Source organism: Paralichthys olivaceus, chromosome 6 (assembly GCF_024713975.1).
Source record: "Paralichthys olivaceus isolate ysfri-2021 chromosome 6, ASM2471397v2, whole genome shotgun sequence".
Taxonomy (NCBI): Eukaryota; Metazoa; Chordata; class Actinopteri; order Pleuronectiformes; family Paralichthyidae; genus Paralichthys; species Paralichthys olivaceus.
In genome coordinates, this window is record NC_091098.1 from 13823863 (window position 1) to 13848344 (window position 24482).

The 24482-nt window shown below is 39.9% G+C and overlaps 4 protein-coding genes across 8 annotated transcripts; 2 read left to right on the plus strand and 2 right to left on the minus strand.

The window, feature by feature from the left end:
• Positions 1-34: 34 nt before the first annotated feature.
• dnase1l1l (deoxyribonuclease I-like 1-like) lies at positions 35-2230 on the minus strand. 2 transcript variants are annotated; one of them, XM_020089008.2, is made up of 9 exons: positions 2092-2230; positions 1832-1973; positions 1658-1746; positions 1494-1580; positions 1276-1394; positions 739-851; positions 451-608; positions 272-368; positions 35-193 (listed from the first exon to the last, which is right to left on the minus strand). In XM_020089008.2, the coding sequence occupies exons 2-9, from the start codon at positions 1970-1972 to the stop codon at positions 113-115; spliced, it is 885 nt and encodes a 294-aa protein (XP_019944567.2). In that variant the 5' UTR covers position 1973; positions 2092-2230; the 3' UTR covers positions 35-112. The 2 variants fall into 2 exon arrangements, with proteins under 2 accessions (XP_019944567.2, XP_069382416.1); XM_069526315.1 differs by having other exon boundaries at positions 1832-1991; positions 2092-2228.
• A 1053-nt stretch (positions 2231-3283) lies between these two features.
• On the minus strand, positions 3284-7940 carry traf3ip3 (TRAF3 interacting protein 3). The gene is made up of 13 exons (XM_020089003.2): positions 7548-7940; positions 7311-7437; positions 7124-7232; positions 7010-7037; positions 6889-6918; positions 6251-6346; positions 5581-5652; positions 5307-5447; positions 5031-5168; positions 4816-4951; positions 4519-4664; positions 3942-4058; positions 3284-3670 (listed from the first exon to the last, which is right to left on the minus strand). The coding sequence occupies exons 1-13, from the start codon at positions 7938-7940 to the stop codon at positions 3470-3472; spliced, it is 1734 nt and encodes a 577-aa protein (XP_019944562.2). The 3' UTR covers positions 3284-3469.
• Positions 7941-8840: 900 nt separating this feature from the next.
• Positions 8841-14552, plus strand: atp5pb (ATP synthase peripheral stalk-membrane subunit b). The gene is made up of 7 exons (XM_020088916.2): positions 8841-10009; positions 10960-10996; positions 11103-11248; positions 12193-12356; positions 12601-12726; positions 13138-13317; positions 14299-14552. The coding sequence occupies exons 1-7, from the start codon at positions 9982-9984 to the stop codon at positions 14374-14376; spliced, it is 759 nt and encodes a 252-aa protein (XP_019944475.1). The 5' UTR covers positions 8841-9981; the 3' UTR covers positions 14377-14552.
• A 138-nt stretch (positions 14553-14690) lies between these two features.
• eps8l3b (EPS8 signaling adaptor L3b) lies at positions 14691-24336 on the plus strand. 4 transcript variants are annotated; one of them, XM_020088994.2, is made up of 19 exons: positions 14691-15014; positions 15473-15607; positions 16647-16762; positions 16871-16935; positions 17024-17182; positions 18373-18522; positions 18696-18781; positions 18877-18998; positions 19872-19987; positions 20169-20301; positions 20424-20500; positions 20611-20685; positions 20781-20926; positions 22106-22270; positions 22360-22453; positions 22803-22913; positions 23005-23093; positions 23760-23892; positions 23975-24336. In XM_020088994.2, exons 2-19 carry the CDS (start codon positions 15570-15572, stop codon positions 24014-24016), a joined length of 1917 nt encoding a protein of 638 aa, XP_019944553.2. In that variant the 5' UTR covers positions 14691-15014; positions 15473-15569; the 3' UTR covers positions 24017-24336. The 4 variants fall into 4 exon arrangements, with proteins under 4 accessions (XP_019944553.2, XP_019944556.2, XP_019944555.2 ...); XM_020088997.2 differs by having other exon boundaries at positions 20172-20301; XM_020088996.2 differs by having other exon boundaries at positions 15495-15607.
• Positions 24337-24482: the final 146 nt, after the last annotated feature.

The following is a 24482-nucleotide window of genomic DNA, read 5'->3' on the forward strand; positions in this document are numbered from 1 at the left end:
TATCAGTCATTATAAAAGAATGGTACAGTCAACGTTCTGTTTATGACGTGAATTTATTTTATCATAGTCATAATGAAGATGTCCTGGTTTGTTAGTGGTCGTCCTAACTGGTTTACAGCTCATGGCGAAGGAGGTAGCGGTGGTTGGGCTTCAGGTCAACTTCCACTGGAAAATGATCACTCACCTCAAGAGCCTAAAAAAGCCACAGAGAGATCAGGATTGACGTTTGTGTCAAATATAAAAGTGATAACATACAGGGTGACACGTTTACCTCCTCCTCAGTGAGATGGAAACTCTCTTTAAAGTTGAACGGTTGAGCTGAACCTGGAACCACACTGGAAATAATTTCACGTCCATGGACAATAATCCTGTTTGGTGAAAAGAAAACAGGATTGGTGTCTGCAGGATTTCTTCATGTGTGTGATTCAGTTTTTTTCAGCAGTCTCTGACCTGTCGTAGGCGCAGTGCGTCTTCTTTCGGACAGTGGTGTCTTGTTCGTCTCCAATCAGCCAGAGAAACCTTGGGTCACTCCTCAAGCGCACGGCTCTCCAGCCCTTGATGGTGACATAGCTGCAGCCGGCGTTCAGGTCCCCCAGGATCATTACGTTCTGGTGTGAATAGGTAAAGCCAAGATGGATGTTTTAACAGATCACAACTCATACATTTCAAGCTAGAATGAAGACATAATGATGAAGATGATGAAGATGATGAAGATGATGAAGATGTGGTTTCACTTACATCAGTCTTCCACTTCTTGTAAATCCCTGTGAAGACTGTATATAGTTTATCAATCTCCTTCATGGCAGTTTTTGGACTGGTGTGTTGGCCAATCAGGACAAAATCCTTCACCACTGCAACAAACAAAAACTGCTTTAGCCGTCTGGGGCCCGAGGCTCTGACATACTGCATTGGCTTTTATGCATCAATTTGTTATTATGTGTTCCATTTTAAAACTGATTTTATCATTATTCTTTTATTTTGCTGCCATCTTTATTTCCAGAAAATCTGTAAATTCTGGATTGCCTGAAGAACCTAGTTTGTTGTCGCTTTTTCATCTGGTGGAAAAAAGAGAACAACTAAATTAATGAGATCATTTATCCTCCAACCTCTGGAATTGTAACTATATTGACTGATATTGAACTCACTCATGGAGAATGATTAGAAACCTGGATAAATTGCTAATATCCAGTCAACATGTCCAAAACCAAGAGACGAGCCAACCCAGGTTTCTGAAACCAAAGGTCTCTCCTGTATTGTTCTTTCATGTATTCTTACATGTTGTGGGGGAGTGAAAGCGGACGATGAAAGGCTCCCTGGAGAAAACATCAGTTTCATTGGTCCCTTCATTCAGTTTAGGATACTGATAAAGCTCTTTGACCTTCAACACATTGTTCCTGAGGATGAAAATAGATGAAGAGCAGGGGTGTGATGATGTCATGTTAAACCGAGCTTTAACACTATCTGGTCCTGTTGGATAAACAGCCTAGAGTTACCTGTAAATGTAGACATACTGTTCCTTGTAGCTTTTCCTCCCCAGTCTTTCACTTTCCACATAGGAGTATGGGTTGGATTTGTCAAATCTGCTCACAACAACATGAAAGATATGAAGTAACAGTCGCTGCACCAGCTTTTGAATTTCACCCTCAAACACTTGTACCTGTTAAGATCTTGAACTAAAGTTTGTATTGCTTCTCCTTTAGAGTCTCGGACCTCCTGAATAAGACACAAGTCACATCGAGAAAGGATCTGAGGAACAAAAAAAGAAATTAAAAAGATATTTCAGTGGTGTAGTTCTGCTTGGTTGTTGCTCTAGTCACATACAGCAGAGTACCTTCAGTAGAATCCCCATGACCTTCTGGTTGTTTGCCTTTGCTTCACCAAAGCTCTGAATATTAAAAGCGCAGATTTTCAGTGAAGATGTGACATTCAACACAAACAACCCTGCGAGCAGCAGCACAGCTCCAGTACTCATCCTGCAGAGGAGTATCATTCTGTAAGAACAAGAGAATTTGGCAAGATCCCCTTTGTCATATTGTGAAATATGTTACAAGAACTCTCAGCAGCATGTACGTCTGCACCACAGCCTCTGACCTTCAGTTCCAGTTTCGCCAGGAGACTGACCTCAGTCCAGCAAAGATCCATCTCTTCACTGAGCACTGTTGTATTAGGGAACATGCAGGTAAACGTGTGTGAAAAGACGGGAGCTGCAGATCTGTGTGGGGGATGTGCTGCGTCAGTGCCTTTGAGAATAGCACTTCATCTGGAACAGTTAAAAACCTCTGGATACAATGAACAAAAGCTCTATCCCACTGAGCTGTATGTGTTTTTGTCTCTATGTTTGAGTGTTATCAGACAATAGATGGTGTCGTGTGTCATGCCTGTCATTTCTGTGGAATCATATCATTCAGTCAGTTTGGCACAGACATGAGCAGCTGGTACTTACCACATAGAGCCACCAGAGACAGAACAGCTGCAGTTTTAACTGATATAGGACGGTTCTCTCGCCCTTCCCCCTGAAGTATCTTATATTTACTGTGAAAATCATTTTTATTTAGACATCAGACTTTCATTATTTGTTACTTTCTACTTCCACTTCTGTACAATTCAGAATCAAATATTATGTAAAATGATTTAGTGTTGCATTTAATTGACAGCTGAAGTTACTTTACTTCTATCTTAGTATTTTTATAATGTATTTTAATCATGGATTATTTGTTTTTATTGATTGCTGTTTGTTAATCACAGGTTTCTTGTACAGTTACTTTTGATGGTATATTTGTTATTTATACAGAATAGGCCATTTTATTTTATTTCAAGTTGCCTTGTAAAAACTGACTTAAGGCACAAGAAATGAAAATTAGTTTTATGGCTAACTCTGGCTCCTTTACAGTATTTTGTCTGTTGATTCAAGAGCACTGATTATATCGAATAAATAAACAAACTTTACAAACCCATATTTTACATATTTTAAAAAAGTAGTAAACACATTAAAGTGCTGGTACAATCAATAAATACAAATCAATATTACTGTATGTTAAGCAATAGCCTAATTTAACTGACAGGGATCATTATATTTTATAAATTTATTTTTTTATTTTTATGACTTTAGGTATATTTTGCTTCTAATATTTATAGATTTTAAACGTACGTTAATGTGTGAGTGTTTGAGTGTTTCCTCAGTGAAGTACTGTAACTTTTACTATATGTATTATGTACGTAATAATGTAAATGAGACTTGTATGTGTTCCAACACTATATTTAAAACTATTACAAACACTGTTGCTTTGTTCACACTGCATGTGTATTTGAATATTCTGCACACACACTCAAACACAGTACATCCTGATCATGTCAACACAACATTATCTTACAAAATCATATGAAATACATATCAACATACTACATCCAGTAAAAATCTTTTTTTTAAACAACAGCAATAAGAAAATAATATTCCTGAGCAGGGATGTTGTCATATTGGTCTAAAACAGCCTGAGTGTTGAGGAGAGGCCATTTCCAGGAGATAGTTTTCAATACGTGTCTCTATATCTGAGTACAGGTCTTCAACTTGCTCCCTGAAAGGAGGATGCCACAACCACATCATGGCAACCCCCGCCACAGTGAAGAGGAGGAGGAGGAGCACACACGCCTTCCACCAGCCGTCACAGAGTGTCTATTAAAAGAGGGAGTAAAATATTTTCATTATTTTGTTATTATTATTATTGTTATTTTGTTGTACCTACTCCAGTGGTAGCAAGGACATTACTATCCCCTTAAATGCACGCACACACACACACACACACACACACACACACACACACACACACACACACACACACACACACACACACACACACACACACACACACACACACACACACACACACACACAGTCACACACAGTCACACACAGTCACACACACACACACACACACACTGCTCACCAGTCTCCTGCGGCGGATGCTGAGTTGCCTGAGTTCTTCCCTGCACTGCGACAGTCGGGCCTGGCTGGACTGACACTCGTGCTCCATAGCCTGCAGCTCCGTCTGCAGCTCCTCACACTGCACACACACACACACACACACACACCATATGATTTAAGAAAAATTCCCAAAGTGCGTGATATTTATGTATGTAGGATGTAATGTATTTGTAATATTTATTATTTGTTGAAAAACAGAAAATAAGACTTCCAGAATGTGCACTAAATACATTTTTTGATGACATTTTAAAATAAACATTTTAAAAGCATCTTTAACATTTTTTGTAAATATTCATGTCTCTGCACGATAAATTGTCCCGAGGGCTTTATTCATTTTGATAAGATATCTATTATTATTCATTATGTTGTATTGAGAAATACCTAACTGTAATTATCACCTGTATGGCAGGAAATAATTACCCAGTGTACATATATCCCCAGTGTACGGTACGCTGTCATATCAGCAGTATACTGTGATTTCCCTGGTATCTAATATACTGTGATGTCTCCAGTATACACTATACTGTGATGTCCTTTACCTCTGTCTCCTTGAGCCGAAGTTTCTCCTGAGTGTGACGGAGCTGCTCTTCTGTCTGAGAGTCTCTCCTCAGCGTCAGTTGTGGCTCTGCTTCCTCTGATGTCAGACAATCCTGCATCACGATGTCCTGGCTCTCATTGCCACCATCTAGGAAGCAGAAATCAGTTCAACCTTTTCTCTTTGCAGCATTATACCTGCTGTAGTATTTTGTCCAAAAATTATTCAGATAAAGGCAGAGGATGTTTTTTTCACATTCGGGATGAACAAACGTTTTAGCTCCGAGGCCTGGGTGTCTCACCTCTGAGGTTCTGGACTTCCCCTCTCAAGATATGATTGTCCTCCTCCAGCAGGCCAATGTTATACTGTAGGTCCTTGTTCTCTCGTCTTAATGACACCACTTCCTCTCTCAGATCGGCCTCTCTGCTCCTGGACAGCTGCACAGGACACACACATATGTTCAACACCACTGACATTCAAACTTCTCACCATGCACATGACCACAGTGAACACTACCTCCACTTGGCTGTGTAGCTGCTGCAGCTGTTCATTACTGAGGTGCTGGTTCTCCCTGAGTTGACCAGAGCTCAGCTTCAGCTCCTCATACAGGCTCTGCCACTTCAGCGCCTCAGCCTTTGCTTGTATTAGTGATTCCTGGGGTGATACAAAGAATGGTTATGTTTCAGCTGCAAAACTAATTCTATGTTAAACCAAATGAATCAGAGAAGTTGATGTTGAGTCTTTCTCCTGAGCCAAACAGAGAGAACGTGGTTGTATAATAAGCTGTTTGACCTGCAGTGTCTCAGCCTTGCAGAGTGCATCACTCTTCTCCTGTGTGATCCTCTGAAGGGCAACCAAGGCCTTCTCCTCATATACCAGTTTCTGCTTCTCCATCTGCACCACCTGTTTCTTCACTCCATCTTTTGGAAACTTCTATGAAGACAAAATATGACATGTAATGATATGGCTGTTTTACAGAGGACTAAATAAATCCAAATAGAGAACATAGAAGAAACAACCCCTTGACAAAAACTCTCAGTGGTTTCTTCTTCGCTGTTGCTCTTACCTGCAGGCAGACTTGCAGCTGTGCCTCCAGAGCCTTGATCTTGTTTCTCAGCAGGTCTTCACTGCAGCGAGCCTGTGTGTGGGTTAGAGAGGAAATGAGTGTCACGCTGATGTGAAATTAATGGTTCATGCACCGAAAAAACTGTGATAGCACGCTCTGTCGTAGTCTGCGCTCACTGGTGCGTCAAGGCAACTTGCGGCATGTGCACAGGAGTGGAAAAATATAATATGTTGCCTAATAAAAACAAACTAGAGTGAGAAACTATTTAACAGATGATAAAATTTGACAAACTCCAGATCTGGAGAAAAATGGAAACATTCACATCCCTCTCTCATTCATTATAGCACCAACACCAGCTTCTGAATGTCACACCCTTCCTGTACTAGATTGACAGCTTGCACTCCTCTGATAACTTAAGACTCGAGCGGAAGCAGGAAGCTTCAAACCACAAGCTATATAGGCCTTCCTGAGGCAAACACATGCTGTGTGCACAACTGAACTGTGAAATGTTCAGCATAGTATCAACCAGGCAACAAAAGAGCAATGAACAGCAACACTGTGGCCATATAACAATGAGAATGTTACATTTGGTACTTGGAAACCATTCATGCGAAACACTGGGAGGGTGCTCCTTTTGAAATAAATGGCCTGTGCATACAGAGAGTCTTACCGTCCATATTTTCATTGAGGAGTTCATGAGGTTTGACGTGCTCTCCTGGAGTGCTGTCAGCTTCTTCTTCATGGTCTCCTCTCTCCACAGGGCCTCCTGACAGAAAGCAGACAGCAGGGGACATCAGCAGCGACAAACAAATACTGAGCGTAGCCTAAGGCAGTCAGCATCGTCTGATAACTTCTAAACCTGATACTCAAAATCAATGATGCTACAGTTTAAATTAATGATGCTTCTAAAAAGCATATCAGCTCACATACTGGGTGAAAAATATTAACCTGGACACAGTGTATGTTGTGAATGTGATTACAGAAGAATTCATAAGATACTGATCCTTGGGAGATAGGGCCTTTTCCAACATTTTCATAGAATAATTAATGGATTTTGATTAAAAATAATCAGGCAAATTTAGGGGACTGATATTTATGAGTGTTAATATTTTAGTGCATATCCCAAATAAATATGCAGATCTAATTAATTTAGATGTGGTTTCTTAAAGGGACGGTTGGGCCATTCTAGCAGCATCTGAATTAAATATACTGAATATTGGAGGAGGAGTTTGTCACTTCATATGTTGAGCTACTCAGTCCCACTTTAAACAAAAGAGAATGGACTTGGAAAAGATGTGTTTGGTTTACCTGCAAGTACTCAGCCAACTGCTGAACATCCTATAATGTGAGGGATGAGAGACAATAACAGTTACAGACAACAAGTTTACACAAACACCACCAATGATTAAAGCAACAGTCTGAAACTCACTGATTCCTTGACAGTGATAAAGCCAGACCTGTGTGGGAGAAAGTATCACATTAAAGGACTAAAAAACACAGATCTCAACTGTTTTCATATGAAATGTGTGAACGTCTCACTCACGCTGTCTGCACACCCGCCTCTCGAAGGGATTTGTTTCGTAGAATATTTGTGGTTTGATTGGAGAATGTCTGGTGAATGTTTTCCGTTTTGATGACGCTTGTCTTTTGAGCTGTGAGAGAGGAAGAAGAAAAACGAATTAGTGTGAGAGCTCACAATGATTGTAACATGCGATTGACAAGACTTTCACCTTTTGTACTGTTCTCTCTTCTCATCCTGTGCTGGTTTGAATCCTTTATCACTGGTGTGGAGGTAGATGCTTGTATCCTTGGATGGCCTTTATCGTACCTCGTCAGCTGCTCTGACCATAGGGAGGCCTGAGGGAATGACAGGAGAGGGAAGGAGATGCAGGTGTTATAATCTGTGGAGCAGAACACGCCTCTGATAATATAAAACTCTACATGATGTCAGAGGATCTTATATTTACCCATGTGCTGGTGCTTGGACCATCAGATATGCTGCTGTCTGTCGCTACAATCACCTTATTATGTCCGTTAGAAATAGTTGGGATATTTGTATTCATTTGATATTTGCTTCTATAACTATGATGTTTAATTGAAAACGTCTTTGGTGAACTTTTCGTTCTTGTAGATTCCAGACCACACACCTCCGGGCTCACTGATCTCCTCTTTAGAAACTCCAGCTGCCTTTTGTCTTTCAGTTCATTTTTGATCACTTTTGTGTTGAACTCTCTCGTGGGGCTGCGACATGAAGTCACGTTGTTGCGTCCTCGCAGGTGTTCGTGCTTCTCTGCTCTGACCTCCACTATTCGGTCAAAGTCTTTCACTGAGGAGAGCTGTACTGCAGCCAGGGCGTCCATGGCAGCTCCTCTGCCTTGAGCCTTCCATGAAAATATAAGAGAAAAATCATTATGACTAATTGTAATTAGTTAAATATACAGAATGTAAAGAATATAGCTGTAATCCTAAGATGAACTAACTTATGTTTATTGTTATAGGTGTGTGTGAGAAAAGTGTTGAAGGTGCTGTATCTGAAGAAACTATTGAAGAATTGTGAATAATAAGTTTCTCTGACTTAGATTCAAGTTTAAAGAAAAAAATTGGTGGCATTTCTCAAACTCAGTCCTGTCATTTTAATCTTCAAGACTCTTTTATTGAACAAAGGAAAGAACATTACTCATCTGCAGTAGGCTCTGCTCCAAATTTATTTGAGGTGTGTGCATCAAATAACGTAAAAGATCAAGTAAATTATGTTTTGTGTAGCTCTGCAATTCTCTGTGACCCATGCTGGTTGAAGCAGCTGCAGGAGTAGGTCTAGAAATACTTTTTATTTTATTTTAATAATAGCAGTAGTGAAGGTTTTGGGTTTGGTGGAAAATGCAGTGGTTGCATTGCTGGTGTATTTTCTTTTAGAATGCTGCAGAATATGATATCAAAGACAGACCAGGCCCTGGTAAGTGCTAACTGAGGCTGTGGAAAGAAAACATGGACGATAATACAAAGACAACACGCAACTACTAAATAAGCAGAAATGCACCAAGAGCTTACCTACTATGCCATCCCATTCAGTGGTGTCAAACTCTTCATGCAATGGATGAGAAGTTATTCATTTCCTCACTCCTCTCAAATAATGTCCGGAGGCTTAGTCCCGCGTTTCACATGTAGCTGCTTCTGTTGAGCATAATTTACAGGAAGTGAAGAGAACCACAGCGTCATATGTTCCTCTATCTCAGCAGCCACTCGTACCAAACTGATGCCACACACGGGTGGGCCCCAAGATTACAGGCAGACCCAGTCTATTCCCCCTGCATGCAGTCTGGGATGAAACCCACCACTTGGGAGACAGAGCTGGGTTGTGTTGTGTGACTGCCGCACCTTGGATATATCTGAATGTTTATTATAATGACAGCACTGTCAATCCTCAGTGGAGTGTGTTAATGACTTCGATTTAATGAAGGCGTAAATGACTACTGTTATACAAAGGCAGGAGACTGTACAACTGTAGAGAAATAGAAAAATACAACATTATAACTAGAGAAGTAGTTGAAGAGAGAAGGGCCTAAGGTTTGAGGGCTCTAAGCCAAACTGTTTAGAGGACACGTAAACAGTAAAACCTTGTTACATGGTGCAGATTAATAATAACACAGAACAAACAGACCAAAAACCAATGTTTTTTTGTTTCCATTTCAGCTTTTCAATGCAAATATAGGATTTTAAAATAATTCAAACATAATATGTTGTGTGAATTCTCCTCAGAGCCAACGGCTGCTCTGCTAAGCTAGGCTGCTAAGCTTGCTTTGAATTGGTTACCTCAGGACTAATGAGGTTACTTTGTTACTTTTTAAAACTGTTTTTCTTGAACTATCTTCCTACCTACAAACCTACCATCCATCCATCCATCCTTCCATCCATCCATCCTTCCATCCTTCCATCCATCCATCCATCCATCAGAATCAGAAAAGCTTTATTGCCAAGTAAGTTTTTTACACATACATGGAATTTGTTTTGGTGTTGTTGGTGCATGTCAGACATCTCTAAATGTAAGATAAGAAAATCAAGTATTAAAATGTAACAGTATAAATATAAAAACATATACACAGTATGTTTTAATGGTAAAAAAGAAATAAGAAGAGCAGTACAGCTGAGGAAGTCCATCCTTCCATCCATCCTTCCATCTACTTATCTATCTCGATTGCTTAGGCCTGCATTACCACTGATGATCTAAACTCAGCTGAGCGAGCAGCGCCCCCTCCTGGTCGCGTCGCTTCACGGCCGCTAAACGCTACTCTCGCGATACTTCACGAGGATTTCTCGCGTGTCCGCCATCGCTGCGGCTCTTTGCAGAAGGACACTGAGACGCTGGTCGGTGGAGGAAGAACTCTGCACTTTCGTCCTTCAAACATGTTGTCCAGACTCGTCCTGGTTTCAGGTACGTTCTCACCCAGCCGCTGGGATATTAAGAGAAACCCTTCAGCGTCCATGTCACCGAACAGTGGAGCGGGAGAAGTGAAGGTTTAAAGTGAGCGTGAAGGGTAAAGTGAAGGCCGCACGTTGAATGAGAGACATGCTAATGCTAACTGTAGGTAACAATTCAAACTGTAGCAGTTTTTTCATCTACAACAACACTGTGCGACCTTCTCTGTATTCCCAGCAGACAGCACGAGAGCTCAGTCAAAGTTAAATGAGCTAACAGCAAATAACGACAGTACACAGAAGCTAAGTTAGCTAACGTTAGCTCTGCACGCCTACTAATGTCACCTCATTGACAGCCAGGGTTTGTCTGCACTTTGTTTCTACAATGGAAATAATCCACCATGGCTTCACAAGGCAATGTGTTTCTATTCAATATGAATGTATTGTATTGCAATGGCTTCATGATTTAACTATTTCCAGCAGTAATATTTACCCAATCCCAAGTAGTGAGGTGCACAGTTAAACGTATGTAATTTAGAATGAGTCTTTCTAACTATCATGATGTTCAGCTTTGCTTTAAATTGTTTTGGGGACACGTTGATTAATCCTGAAAACTTCTGTTGAAGATCAAGTGAGTGACATAAAACAGTAAAGACATTTGACCAAAATAAGGTTAAAATAGAATGAGAAGTATAAAGATAAATCAGCAGAGCTTAATTATTGTGCAGTATATGAATCAATATTAAATACGTTAGTGTATATATACAAACAAATTAAAAATGAGTGTAAATATAGCTGAGAGTTGAAGATGACCTTTATTTTTGATGTATTTTACATATATATTACAGATATATTTAATAGTATGAATTCTGTTTGTCAATCATGAAAATAATCTCAGCAGATAAAAGGAAAACTGTAGTTGCCACAATATATATCATTTATTCTATTCTGTCATTCTGTTTGCAGCCAGTTCCCTGAAAAGCAGTGGACTCCTTGGAGCTGGGTACGTCTTGGACACAATGATACATTTGATCAGCATTATGTATAATAATGTGTGCAAATGCAATGAGGCATGTTTATGTGAAAGCTAACAGTGTTTTCCACCACAGCCTGATCCAAGCGTCTCGCTCCCTGCACACATCATCCCAGAGTCTGGCTCCGGTGCCTCCTCTGCCAGAGAAGGGAGGCAAAGTCCGCCATGGCATCATCCCAGAAGAGCTCTTTCAGCTCCTGTACCCCAAAACTGGAGTCACAGGTCTGTAGTCTTCAATCTAGGGTAAAGCGTTGAAAACAGCTTTGATTAAAACTTCTACATTATCTTGACATGCCACAGCAAAAGGTTTACATAGCTGACTTTTAGGTCCTTTGTCAGAGTCTCTGTCTGAGTTTGTTACCTTGTCACTCCCCCTCTGACCTGTGCTCTCTTTACACTTAAACAATAAACACCATCACTGATCACAAGTTATTAGGACACGTACAGGACTGACGTTTACTGTGTGTTTGTTTGATTCGCTGTAGACACACGTTTAAAGCTGCTACACAGTCAGGACGTCAGGGTTAAAGTGACGGGAATGATCCGGACTCATGATCTGACATCATTGATAAATACAGTAACTAGATACATGTGATTATCAGTTCTTGTGTGAAGAGCGACAGAGACGAACATACACACACGCACACACTCCTGCATTCCTACAGACAAGTTCTTCCCACAGATTATGACTCAATGCAGTGTTTTAACTTAATTGTTGCTGAAGAAGCGATGCCACCTTAATCCAGTATAATAAATACGCATTCAGCAAATTTTTATAAAGACCAGTTCCATGTGAGAATGATTAGGAAACATCAGGAGTAGAGTCTCTTGTTGACCTGTGCGAAGTAATGCGCCTCAGTTTGATTTATATCGCGATACTTACCGATATCTAAATATTATCTTGATACGATTTTTTTCAGTATCGCCCAGCCCTGTGTGTAATAAAAAAAAAAAATCATGAGACATCAGTCAAAAGCACCAAACATATTTTGTTGAGTGCAATGCTTATGACACTACATTGTATAATTTAATTAATAATCTGTTTAATTTAACGTTGAATTTTATCTCATGATGTGTTTGGATTTACATCAACAACAAGCTGAACCAGTAACATCATCTGTGTCTATGGAGAAATTCAAAATCAACATTTCTACCTTTGCCACTAGGACCCTACATGCTGGGCACTGGCCTCCTCCTCTACATCCTTTCCAAGGAAATCTACGTCATCAACCATGAGACCTTCGCTGCCGCCTCCATAGGGGCTGTCATCATTTATGGTGTCAAAAAATTTGGTCCAAGTGTTGCAGCTTTTGCTGACAAACTTAATGAGGTAGGCCGGCAGCCATTTGCGGTTTTAGCTTTTTAATTAATTTATTTATAGGATGCTAGAAAAAAGATTTCACAAAGTGTGTTCTTATCTAATTCTTATCCCTATTTTCTTTGAATTGTGAGTTTGTTTAACAAATGTAACTATAATCAAGATACAGTTTTCCAAATATCATCGATCTACTCTTTAGTGCTCATCCTTTGCGAGCACCATTGTAATCCCAATTGTGTGTGTTTTCTTTTTTTAGGACAAAGTGATGAAGGCTCAGGAGGTGAAGGACCTTGCTATGTCCAGCCTGACTCAGGCCATTGAGGATGAGAAGAAGGAACAGTGGAGAGCAGAGGGAAGATCAATGCTCTTTGATGCTAAGAGGGTGAGCGGCACTGATCTTTGCATTTTTATTTTCCATTTCTATCTTAACCATTCATAATAAACAGCTTTGTATTTACATGAGACAAACCCCATCAACAACAGGTAATTGCCCTGAAACCTTCTACTCTGAGCTGTATGTGTTGAAGGGGCATCATTATGTAATCTTTGATCTATGAGTGGCAGTTTCAACACTGCCACCAAGTGGCCAAAGAAAAATGTTACAAAGATAGTTCACCCAAAAACGGACAGATTTGATAATAGATTTGAATCTGCTCTTTATGTTACTTACATTGCAACAAGATATTAACAGCATGTAAAGAGGGCATTAAACCTGGTCGAAATATTGCAGCAACCCATGTTTAGAGTCCTTATATTTCTGTAAAGGCTTAATCGACTCTTCTTTCCCATCCAGAACAATGTGGCCATGCTTCTTGAGACCAACTACAGAGAGAGGCTACACATGGTGACCGGTGAGGTGAAGAGGCGGTTGGACTACCAGATCGCCCTGCAGGTCCTCCACCGTCGTATGGAGCAGGAGCACATGGTCAACTGGGTGGAGAAGAGCGTTATCGGCAGCATCACTCCCCAGCAGGTCAGTCTAGTAGGAGGCGATCTTCTCAAAAAAACTTGTCCTTTTTAATAAACATAGTTCCCTGTTTTGAAATGGACTGTCGAGCATATACAAACTCAAATAATTGTCATTATTGTATTGTATTTACACCATAAAAAACACAGTATTGCAATAAAGACACTGGCAGATCATACTGCACATCTACATTGTACATCAGTGTCTCAAACCCACATTGTACACAGCTTGGAATGGCACCACATCCTTAGCCAGTGGTCAATAATGCCAGATAATATAGCTGGACCTTGTGAAATACAGATGAGTGGTGATGTACCAATGAGATGAAGCACTCTTGGAATAGTTTTTTCAATAGTATTGTATTGAAGTGTTTGTTAGTGATACTTGTACCAGCCATAGTACAAAAAACGTACAATCTTAATTGATTGGTTTATGGCATAGTTTATTTTTCTCACTAAATGTTTTTTAAAAAGTTGGGAATCAGTTAGTACGTAAATCTATCTACCAACCTGAAACCATGTGTTTGAAGTATATATGTTTCACCCAGTTTTCTTTAAATCACTTCTTCCCTGCTCCAAAACAGCAGTTGCACTCTCCTGCCACTGGCAAGTATTGTTTCTAGGACAGTGAAGTGTTCTCTGGTACTGTTACATTAGCCAGAGTGAGTTTAGCTATAGGCCAAACCACAGTGATGGTAATCTTCACTTCCAAACAGGATTAATACCATACAGCTGTTGAAACATGTTCATGTGTTGATATTGTTCGTATCAGATCGGTACTCAGTATTGACCATTTTGCAAAGTCCAGGTATCAGAATCAGGAACAGAATAATGGTAATAATACTTCTAATAAAATCTATTTTGATTATTTAAAAAATAAATCAGATTTTCTAACTGACCATTAAACCCCTGTTATTCTTACTGTCTTGTACATACGTCCTCAGGTGACAACACAGAACCTCACATCTGTGTTTTTGTTGTTTTTCAGGAGAAAGAGAGCATCGCCAAATGCATCACAGACCTGAAGGCTCTGGCCAAGGTCACTCAGGCCAAAGCTACAGCCTAAACTATCAAGTCTTCAGCGAAGGCTTCTCTAATCCCCAAGTCATTGTCCCAAGACGAGACGTTCACTTTTCTTTACAGAATAAACTTATTTCTCATAAGATTGTCTCTGTCAATAGTGTGGGTGTGTACAGTATTTACACGTCAGCTGATGGTAAAATAAATGGTTCTCTTATTCAACTTCAACTGGTCAGTTTGTATTTTTCCACTTCAGCTTATTTTTCTTATCTTTGAACAATTGGTAAACCTTTGCTTACATAATTTCCCAGTGACGTTAGGTGTGTTGAATGCATAGCATTAACATTTTATAGGCACCGTAGATTACACTCCTGTTAGGTTTCTGGACCTTTGATCACTGAAGAAGACAGTGAAGAAGTGTTTTTAAACCTTTGGACTCATAATGAGCTACAGATTTGTCGCCTCCCTCCAATACCTCAACGATTTATCCACAAATGACAAATCAGACCAGCCCTCTGGATCCGTCACTCCTGAATTTTTGCACTTTGAACCTTGTGCCTTCAAGCAGGAAGTCCATGTTTTCTCAGTTTGCTGTTTGAGGAATAATCTGCTAGGAACCGTGTCGGTAGAGCATCTGTTTGAAGGAAAGGAACAATGACACTGGAGCAGAGCTGATGCGGACAGGTAATTACTGGATTAAGAAATAATTTAAATGTTAGAGGTTATAGCTTAAAAAGTTAAATTAAACGGGTGGTGGATTCTGCGTCTTGTTTAGAAGTGTTTGCTCATGTGAAGCGAGTCACGGTTGACAGCTTTTTAATATAGAAGGTGTGGGGCGGTTTTTAAATGCAGCACTGAAGTAAAATCCCAAATTGTGAGGTACAGATGAGCACGTAGAAAACTAAGTCAGTTTAATATCATCTAGCTGAAGTTTATTAACATTAGTAAATCCTCAGGCTATTTCAGACCAATCAAGACTGTAGCAGTAAAATCTAAGTGTTGTTAAAGAAAGTTTTAACTTGTAAATTCCTTTAATTGAGCTGTCAGAGTCTGAACTTCTAAACATGAACTTAGTGGATTTACCAACCATCTGTCCTGTGTTAAAATGAAACCAATCTGCTCATATGTTTCCTTTTTATCAGGTTGAGAAACTTTTTTGTGCAGGTTGGTGTGGCTTCCAAGAGATTCTGAGCAATCTGAAGATTATATTCCTTTAAAAGAGACAGAAGCTGTTTGACAATGTATGGAAACAACGGCCCCTTCTCCTACTCCCCAAGGTCAGTAAAATGAATCAACCTTCCAGTGTCACTGTCGCTGGTCTAATTGATCCACCATGAACGCAACGTTTAGATCTTTACAACACCCGGAATGTCTTATCACACCCTGTTGAGATAAAACACTACTGTGCAGCTATTTGAGACTGGATGATTCAACTTCAGATTGCTGATGGTAGCTAGATAGATTAAAAAGACTCTTTTGCTTTCCACATGGACTGTTTACTTGCAGAGACTTAAAGGTCCAGTGTGCAAGATTTAGGTGAAAGGAAACTATTGGCAGAAATGTAATGTAGTTTAATCTTCATGATGTTTTCACTAGTTCATTTCATCTTAATTGTATGAATTGCAGTTTGCTTTACCCTTGAAAAAGCCCTTTATATTTAAATACTTTATATTTACATCGAGGGGTCCTCTCTACGGAGGCCGCCATGTTTTTTACATTAGTCCAGACTGATATCAGGAGGGATCCAGCCCCACAGTCTTGTCCCTTGCGTAATGCATATTCCTATGCATAATGTGTATGTAGAGATTACCTTAACCATCACAACTCACCTTCAACCATTATCTTAAACCTAATTCTACCTCTGACCCTAAAACCAAATCTTAACCCCCAAAATAGCTTTGTAAAAAATGTCCTCCATAAGGTCTAATAGTCTCAGTGGCCCTCACTAGGATAGAAGTACACACACACACACACACACACACACACATAAAACATAATTTTACAGATGAACAGAATCACTTTACTGTGCCAGACTTTCCATGTTTCCTCTCTGGGTTTAAAAACGAGAGTCCAGTCCATCATTCATTTTCAGTGAACACAGCTTCTTATGTACACGCTCATAGACAGGTGGGGAAACCCACAGTGAAATGAAACAGTTGATAACCACTTTCATGATATAGATTATTCAGGATGACCAAGGTTAGGCTCAGTTAAGATAACAAGAAGATATACTGTGTATGTTGAACTTGCTTCGTTGTACTGGATCCATGTGCCCCATCTCGGGTGTTTGATAAGTTTCCTGTTGTTGTTCTTCAGGGCGGTTTTACAAGAGGACTTCCCTCAACAGAGGCGACCTTTCCAGCAAGACGACCCGAAGGGTTCTCCGCTGCAGGGCAACACCATGACCAGACCCAGTGCAAAATCCATATATAGTATGTTCAGATGAAAAATATAACACCACTCATGCATTTGTCTTTGTAATTATAACCTGAGTGAGGAGAAATGGCATTTTTAAGAAATGAAACTGTTCTTTACATCAGTGCAGAGAAAAGAGTACTCTGAGACGCTGACCAGAAAAAAGGACAACTTCCAAGTCAGAGTGGAGGTAAAGGAGAAATCAGCATGGAGACACACAAGTGACAACACAACCTTTAGCTCTCCCCCATTCATGACCCTGAACACTGACTCCACAGCATCTGCTCACCTGTGAGCTGGACGGCAAGGAGATGAATACATTGGAGGACTGCTTGTCCAAGCTGAAGTGGCTGGATACCAAAGGTCGTCTGTGGGGCCAGGAGATGATCCTGGAGGTTCATGGAGGATACGTAATGCTCAGTGACATCGAGACCAAGGTTGGTGGTGGTGATTCTTAGAAGCCTTTCAAGATTTGAGAGTAAGAGTCTGAGGTACCCAACATGACCAAAAGTATATGACATCTGTACAGCCTGACTGTGTTCCCGTCCAGTTGATGAAAGCATTTGTGAAGTTACACTGTTGTTGGGCATCTTATTTAAAAAAAATACTCAAAACTTATTTTTATTGTCTTTCTTTAAATAAATTCAACCATGTCTTTTTTTTTTTATCATAATCTTAACATTGCTGTTACCCCCTCTTTAAGATTTCTGTGTTCAGAAATTTAGAGTTTTAGAGTACAGGCTCTAAAATGTACTCAATATGAACGTAAAAAGTACCTACATGTATTTCTACCAACTGTATCTCTGCAAACTGAGACTTATGTCACATTAATATAGCTCAATGACTGTTTAAATGAAACCACCATAAAAAAACAATATATTACAAATATGGTTTAAGCAAGATAATATTTTTGAGCATGAACATTTTTTGAAGAGGAAATAATCATAACCCAGTTAATCTTTATTTAAATAAGGTCGGTGTTTTGTGTTTTGTTGCCCTGCTTTGTTGTGTGTATCAGTGATGTTGGCTGACTCTTCACTTTCTTCCATGTTGTTACTCTTTGTCATGGTCAAATGCGTTGTGTCTCCGTAGTTGAGTCTCCCTCTCCTGTCTGTTTAATCTTGATACATCCATCACAGTCTTGAGTTATTTTTCTTTTGCATGATATGCACCAATAGATATACAGCAAGGAAATGTCTTTTCTGTGTTGTTGTCCATTTGTGTTACAATCAGTCTTGATATTGGGAAGGCAGCGCTCAATGATTTAAAAAAAAAAAGGATTATTCAATCAGAAAAATTATTACTGAGGTAAAGTACCTAAAAAAAGTATTTAAGTACAGTAACAAAATATTTTTACTTTATTGTGTGTGTTTGGTTGAAGGTAAATATTATGACATTTTGAAAATCCGCCATCTCATGTGCAGAAATATTTGTACCTCCTGATGAAAGTGTTTTAATTATTTCGTCTGCATTGATTTTTAGTTTTTGCTACAGGATGGATTCAATTATTTGCTCCTCTTTTTTTCTCTATTTTGATGCTTTCTACATTCATCATTTTATGTTTTCTCATCTTCCATTTTCATCAACATTTGGTGTCAATCTTATTTCAATCACTCTGATTTTACAGACAGAGCTGGAGGTGCTGCCTTTGAGTAGCATCACACAAACCAGGGCTATACTGGACAGCTGTGCCTACAACTCTCTGCTGACAATAACTGTGCAGGATCACAGCAAACGCACCCCACAGGTCTTCATGTTCCAGTGTGACGAGATCTCGGTGAGTCAACTTTGGCCTCTCCAGAGAAGGGCGGGTGTGTTAATCCTGTTGCACAATCTCTGAAACAATAAACAGTCAGGCTATGGAACCATTATCAGTATTTGATAACATGGATGCTGTTTCTATGTTGAAGTCATGTAGGCGTGTAATCTAAATCAAGTCTGTTTTACCAGGCGGATCTACTCAAGGTCGATCTGGATAATGCAGTTCAGAGGAGAGGTGATGATGTGGAACCGCGCAGAGACCAATCTGACATCAGGTACACTGTCACATCACATGAATAAAGTCCAAACACAGATTCTAAATGTAGAAATGAAAACAGCCACATTCATTAATCGCTGTTGATGTTTTCAGAAGTAATCTCGAAAATATCATGCGGCAAAACAGTCCTGGAAGTTTTCAGCAGCGACGAAGCCAAGTCACCCCCCTGCCACCTCTGGAACAACCGCTGACACAGTGGCGTAACAGAGAACCAGGTACATTGTAGAAAATCACTGAAACAGAGAGAAACCAAATTTCAGTGAAAATGAATTGCAATAAGTTATATTTGGTGTAGTAGCTCTGTTGCGGGACCACAATGCACTTCAACAAGCATACATGGAAAGCCTAAAGTAGGGAGAGCACTCCTCCCTACCCCTCCATGACCCTTCATTTTCAGGAACAGGAAATCCAGCAGGCTGAGTCAGCAGTTTCCTGTTAATCAAAATTTTCATAATCTTTTATCATATTGCATATTGCATCCCATGATTAATATTTGTTATTGTGATGCGTGGTGTTGCTTATTCTTTCTTTTATTCTTTTATGACTGTGTCTTTATTTGTTTTAATGTTCATTTTGACTTGTGTGTCTTATATTTGTGAAGCACTAACTTTGTACTGAGAAGTGCTACATAAATAAAGATATTTTTATTGTTATTAGTGTAAAGGGAGGTAGGGAGAGCACCAGCATCAATGACAGCACATCACACTGGTTTGGTTGGTTTGAAAAGGAGGTGCTGGTGCAGAGGTTGGTTGGAGGAGTAAGCAGTTAAAACAGCTCAAATAGAGAATGCAATATGAGATTCTGCCAATTAAATGCATGGAAGTGGATCAGCTGAGCGATCAGCTGATGTGGGACGGTATAGATCTATGGACCGGATTGTGGCTGAGTCTTTGTGACCTAAATGAACTGAAGCTGTGCTCAATTAAATTCAATCATTTGTGATTTCTTCTTTAAATTTCCTCAGAAAAATGTATGAATGTGTTCTGTACAAGATCACATCAGTAAACCAACTCACAGTACGGCCACTGTCCACACTCTCCTTAGGTGCGGCCATATCAATATTTACTTTTTTCTTTATTTCTACTTAGAGAGTATGCCTCCCCCGTGGGACTTCGCTGAAGAAGTGCTGCCTCATCCTGATCTTCCCGAATTACAGAGTAGCCCAGAGGATTCATCTGAGCAAAGAGACACAGAGATCACCACGGTCAGTGCTGCCATAACCGCTTCGATAATCTTAAGAAGTAGATTTAATCAGTTACAAAGTCATTTAATCCGACCAATATCAAATATTCATCTGAAGGAAAACATGCTCATATGTGGTTGTCTTTAAAGATCCTAAAAATGCTGAACTTGTTATATTTCTTGCCTTCATCCCTTTTCAACAGCAGATTTTTAACCATGTTCTTGGTGATTTGGAGATTTTCCTGGACAAAGTTACTGCTGCAGTAAAGTCACCTTCACTGGAAAAGGACAAGAGCAAGAAAAATTTGTTGAAAAAGAAAAAATCTAAGAAAACTGGTAATATTTTTTTTTACAATCTCTCAGGAAGTGATTGGTGGAGAGAAACCTCCCACAGGCAAGAACAACAGACTGTGTGCAAATACAGAGTTGTATTTATCATAAATGTATATCTCCTGCAGAATCATCTGGCAGTCTGCCGCCCTGGAAGGAATATTTCTCCTGTCTCCAGAAAATCAAATATGGATTCAATCTGCTGGTAAACTCTCCCTCTGGTCTTCACATCTGCAGATTACATGTTGCCCACAGTGCTTTGCCCTGCATACATTCCCTGAAGTGTTGACTGAAAGACTCTCTCTTATATGACAGGGTCAGCTGGATGGGGTACTGACAAACCCCAATGCTTCTGACTATGTCCACATCTTCTTCAGGAGTTTGGGCCTGGTGAGCTCTTTCATCCTGAAGTGTGTTCATATTTGTCTTCACCACATGTCCACCTCTCAGTTGTGACAGTAAACACCTGCTCTGTTTCTCCACAGATCGTGCAGAAGTACCCTGCAGACCTGCCGCCCAGCGTGGTCTCGCCCCTGCTGACAGAGGAGGCCCTGCGGCTGCTCAGTCACGAAGTCAGCCCGGAGGAGCGAAGCCTGTGGACTTCTCTGGGAGATTCCTGGAACATCTCCAGGTAGGTGGGCCTTCACACTTGCATAAGCCTTTATATTATACAGCTTGTTACTTTCCCGTACACAGCCCTCTGGTGACTGAGCACATAAACCTGCCCTGGCACGCCTTGACCCTTGAGATTGTGTTTGCTGATATGTAAATGTGGGTCGGAGTTAATGCTGCATTCATGATCTCAAAGTTGAGCAATTGTAAAAAATGGCTCAATGAATATGTTAATGAAATTGTTCAATCATTAATTGTGTAATACTTTGTTGATCAGTTATAAGCATCTGTGGGTTAATGCTCCTGCAGCAGGACACATGCTTTGTGTGTTTTTATATCTATAGACTTTACCAAGGGACTGTTTTACCATCTAACTGGTGGAGAAGAGCTGCTGAAAATCTTTATTATTAACACTTCTTACTAAATTAATTACAATATTAAATAATATTAACCAATTTACTACAAACATTTATAACTTCATTATAGAAAGACTAAATATATATCTTTTGTCACTACCAGGTAACCCAAAAGTTATATATAAATTATTAACCATTAATATGACATTCAGGTAACATGTAGACATTTTAAAGAAATGCTTCGACTGAGAGTCAGACTGATACAACTATGATTTCACTCTGTCAAATATGAAACATACTAGACCTGCCTGTGGTCATCGGACTTAACGATTCCTCCCTCGGTGTGTCAGACACTAAATCCATAAACTGGTGGATCATTTCACCATTTGTAATAGAGTGCAACAGAGAATGCACACTTTTAGAACAGCTCTGGTCATGGAAAAACATTTCCAATAAATTTACTCTATTGAGACATCACAAAATCCTTGTGAATATCTTTCAGTCTGACCTGATACAAGATGAATGACAGTAAAACATAACAGATAAATGGGGAAAAGCCAAAGGTGCAAAACTGTGGACATACTTATTTTAAGACTCTCCTTTAATTTCACATTCTACATTACAAAGACTGAAGTCCCACTCCTAACACCTTACAACACACAACTTTATCTGCTTGTGGTTCAGCTTTTTTTTATACCAAGTTCATCATTAACAGATCAAACCGTACAGATGAAAAGACAGAAAGTACAACATGAAGTCATTTTGATTGAGTGTTGAGTGTTTACATAAGCTCAGCTTTAGAGCTTTAGCTGACGGTTTCCTGACCTCCTGTCTCCTCGCAGGTCCAGATGGCCGAATAATGATATCCCACCTTACATCCCAGAGTTTTATGATGGCTGGCAGCCGCTTGCCCCGTCACGCATACCCCCCCCATTCCTTTCTCACAAAGGTCAAATGAGCAGGAGCTACAGCCAGCGTATCCCACCCGACCGACCAGTTTCTCCAAAGTAAATATGGCTGTATGGTTGTTTGTGAACATTTCCTCAGTGGGTACTCAGTGAGGTTAATTGTGGTCATCTGCCTGCTGCTGTTTCAGCTTCAGTGAGTCATCTCAGTCCATGCGAGCCATTTACAACTTCACGGCCAGAAACAACCGAGAGCTGAGTATCATGAAGGGTGATGTGGTTCAGGTGAGATGAAAATAATGGTGCAGTGACTTTCTCATATCATCGCGATCATTGGAAAAAGGAAACAATTTGTCGATCAAACTATTGTGTTTCATCAGGAAAATATAATCCAATTAGCAGGACTGGAGCTGGATTTAGATTTTGAGACAAAGTCTCTCATAGGATGGTTTAAAAATTTCTACTACTCACATACTGTTCTAATAAAGTACACTATTCTGAGTAGAGTCTGGTTTCTATTAACATGACACTATTCAGTTCTTTTATTTATCCCTGTCACGATCATCTGCTGTCACTGTTGGTGTTATTGTTCTGGTACATCAGGTGTTTGGGTTCTTTGTTTTTTTTTAAACAGGTGATTCAGAGAACCAAGCAATGGTGGCTTGTTCGTAACGCCCGTAATGAGCAAGGAAACGTTCCGATGAATGTTTTGGAGCCAATGAGGAGCTCCAGGGAAGATGTACTGGTGAGCTAAGCTACAGTCAGAACTGTTCGGAAACCTATGAAACATATTTGAGAAATAATATTTTCTTTCCTTCTCACACACACACACACAGCAGGAGACTCATGGCCCAGTGATTCTGGAGATGACCTCGTCGCCTGCAGAGGTTAGAGCCTGGCTTCAGTACAAAGGCTTCTCCAAAATGTGAGTGACCTGATCTTACCGTCAGTTTAAAGATGTCTGAACTGTAAGTGAGGCTTGTTGTAGGGGATGATCATTGTTATGGAAGTTTTCTGGGAGCTGGTGAAAGGAGAACTCGGGCAGCAGCTGAAGTCTTAAGCAGAAGATTTTAATGTAGACTTGATGCATCAAGGAGACCAGAAGATGCAACAATATACAAACGACAACAGAGTAACATGAGCAACTGTCACCCCCGAGTCTGAAGATGTCTCCCACAGCATCCCCATATATCTTCCTCTGCTTGTGTCACCCATTCTAACTATGCAACATGTACGTGTTTGCATCCTATTAGATACTGGTGTAATGTGCAGAAGAGTTGAAGTTGGTGTGAGTTGAAGTTGGTGCCTCTCTGTCTGGAGCATCTGGATTAGATATGAAAGTCTCTACACGTTAGCACTACAATGTACTGTTGGTTGGTCCTTTATCTCTAACCTGACCTTGCGTACTGCTTAGAGAGAGAAGGGAGTATCTGTGGAATTAGCCAGGCACTCTTCTCTTAATGGTGTACAGATATAATGTTATATACATATTATGGTATATAGTGGCATATACAGTAATGTGTGAGGATATACAAAAATTCCTCAACATTAATGATTGATATTCTGTGTTTTATCACTTTTACATGAACAGCACCGTGACCTCCCTCGGTGTGCTCACCGGTAAACTGCTGCTGGGGATGACCAAGGATGAGATAAGGACTGTTTGTCCAGAGGAGGGAGGCAGGGTCTTCTTCCAGCTTCAGGCCATTAAGTCAGCCATAGCGGTAGGTTTTGTGTCATATGATACGACCACTCACACACATCCGTCTGCAGCACATCAGTCATGTTCCGTTCTGTTTCTGACAGCTCGCCAGTGAACCGCCAGGACTATATAACGGCCGCTACTAACGTCCCACCACATTGCTCCTTCATTTTCTTTTCTCATGAAACTTCGTCTGCAGATCAACAAAGAAAATCAGCAAAATGTATCGTTTCATGTCATAAATTGTCTGGAAGGCTTTTTTATCATGAATGGCACTGCATCAAATCCTGATATCTGTCATTTGAATAAAAGTAATTTTAGTGAATTACATTTTCATGTATGTGTTGTAACATGTATGACACGCTACAATTAATCATTAATTAATTAGTTATTTCTTTTGCTCACAATGTACTTTTACTCATCTGCAATTTTCCAGATGATGAAATAAACTGTAAATTAACATTAAGGTTCCATGAAAAATGTTTTTTATTAATGTTTCTTAAGCTGTAATTTATTTTTGACAGATCATGATGGATTTGAAAAATCTGTTTCCAAAAGGGCTTTAAGCCTAATTAAAGTCTCTACTTACTTTCATGTTGGTACAAACTTAGT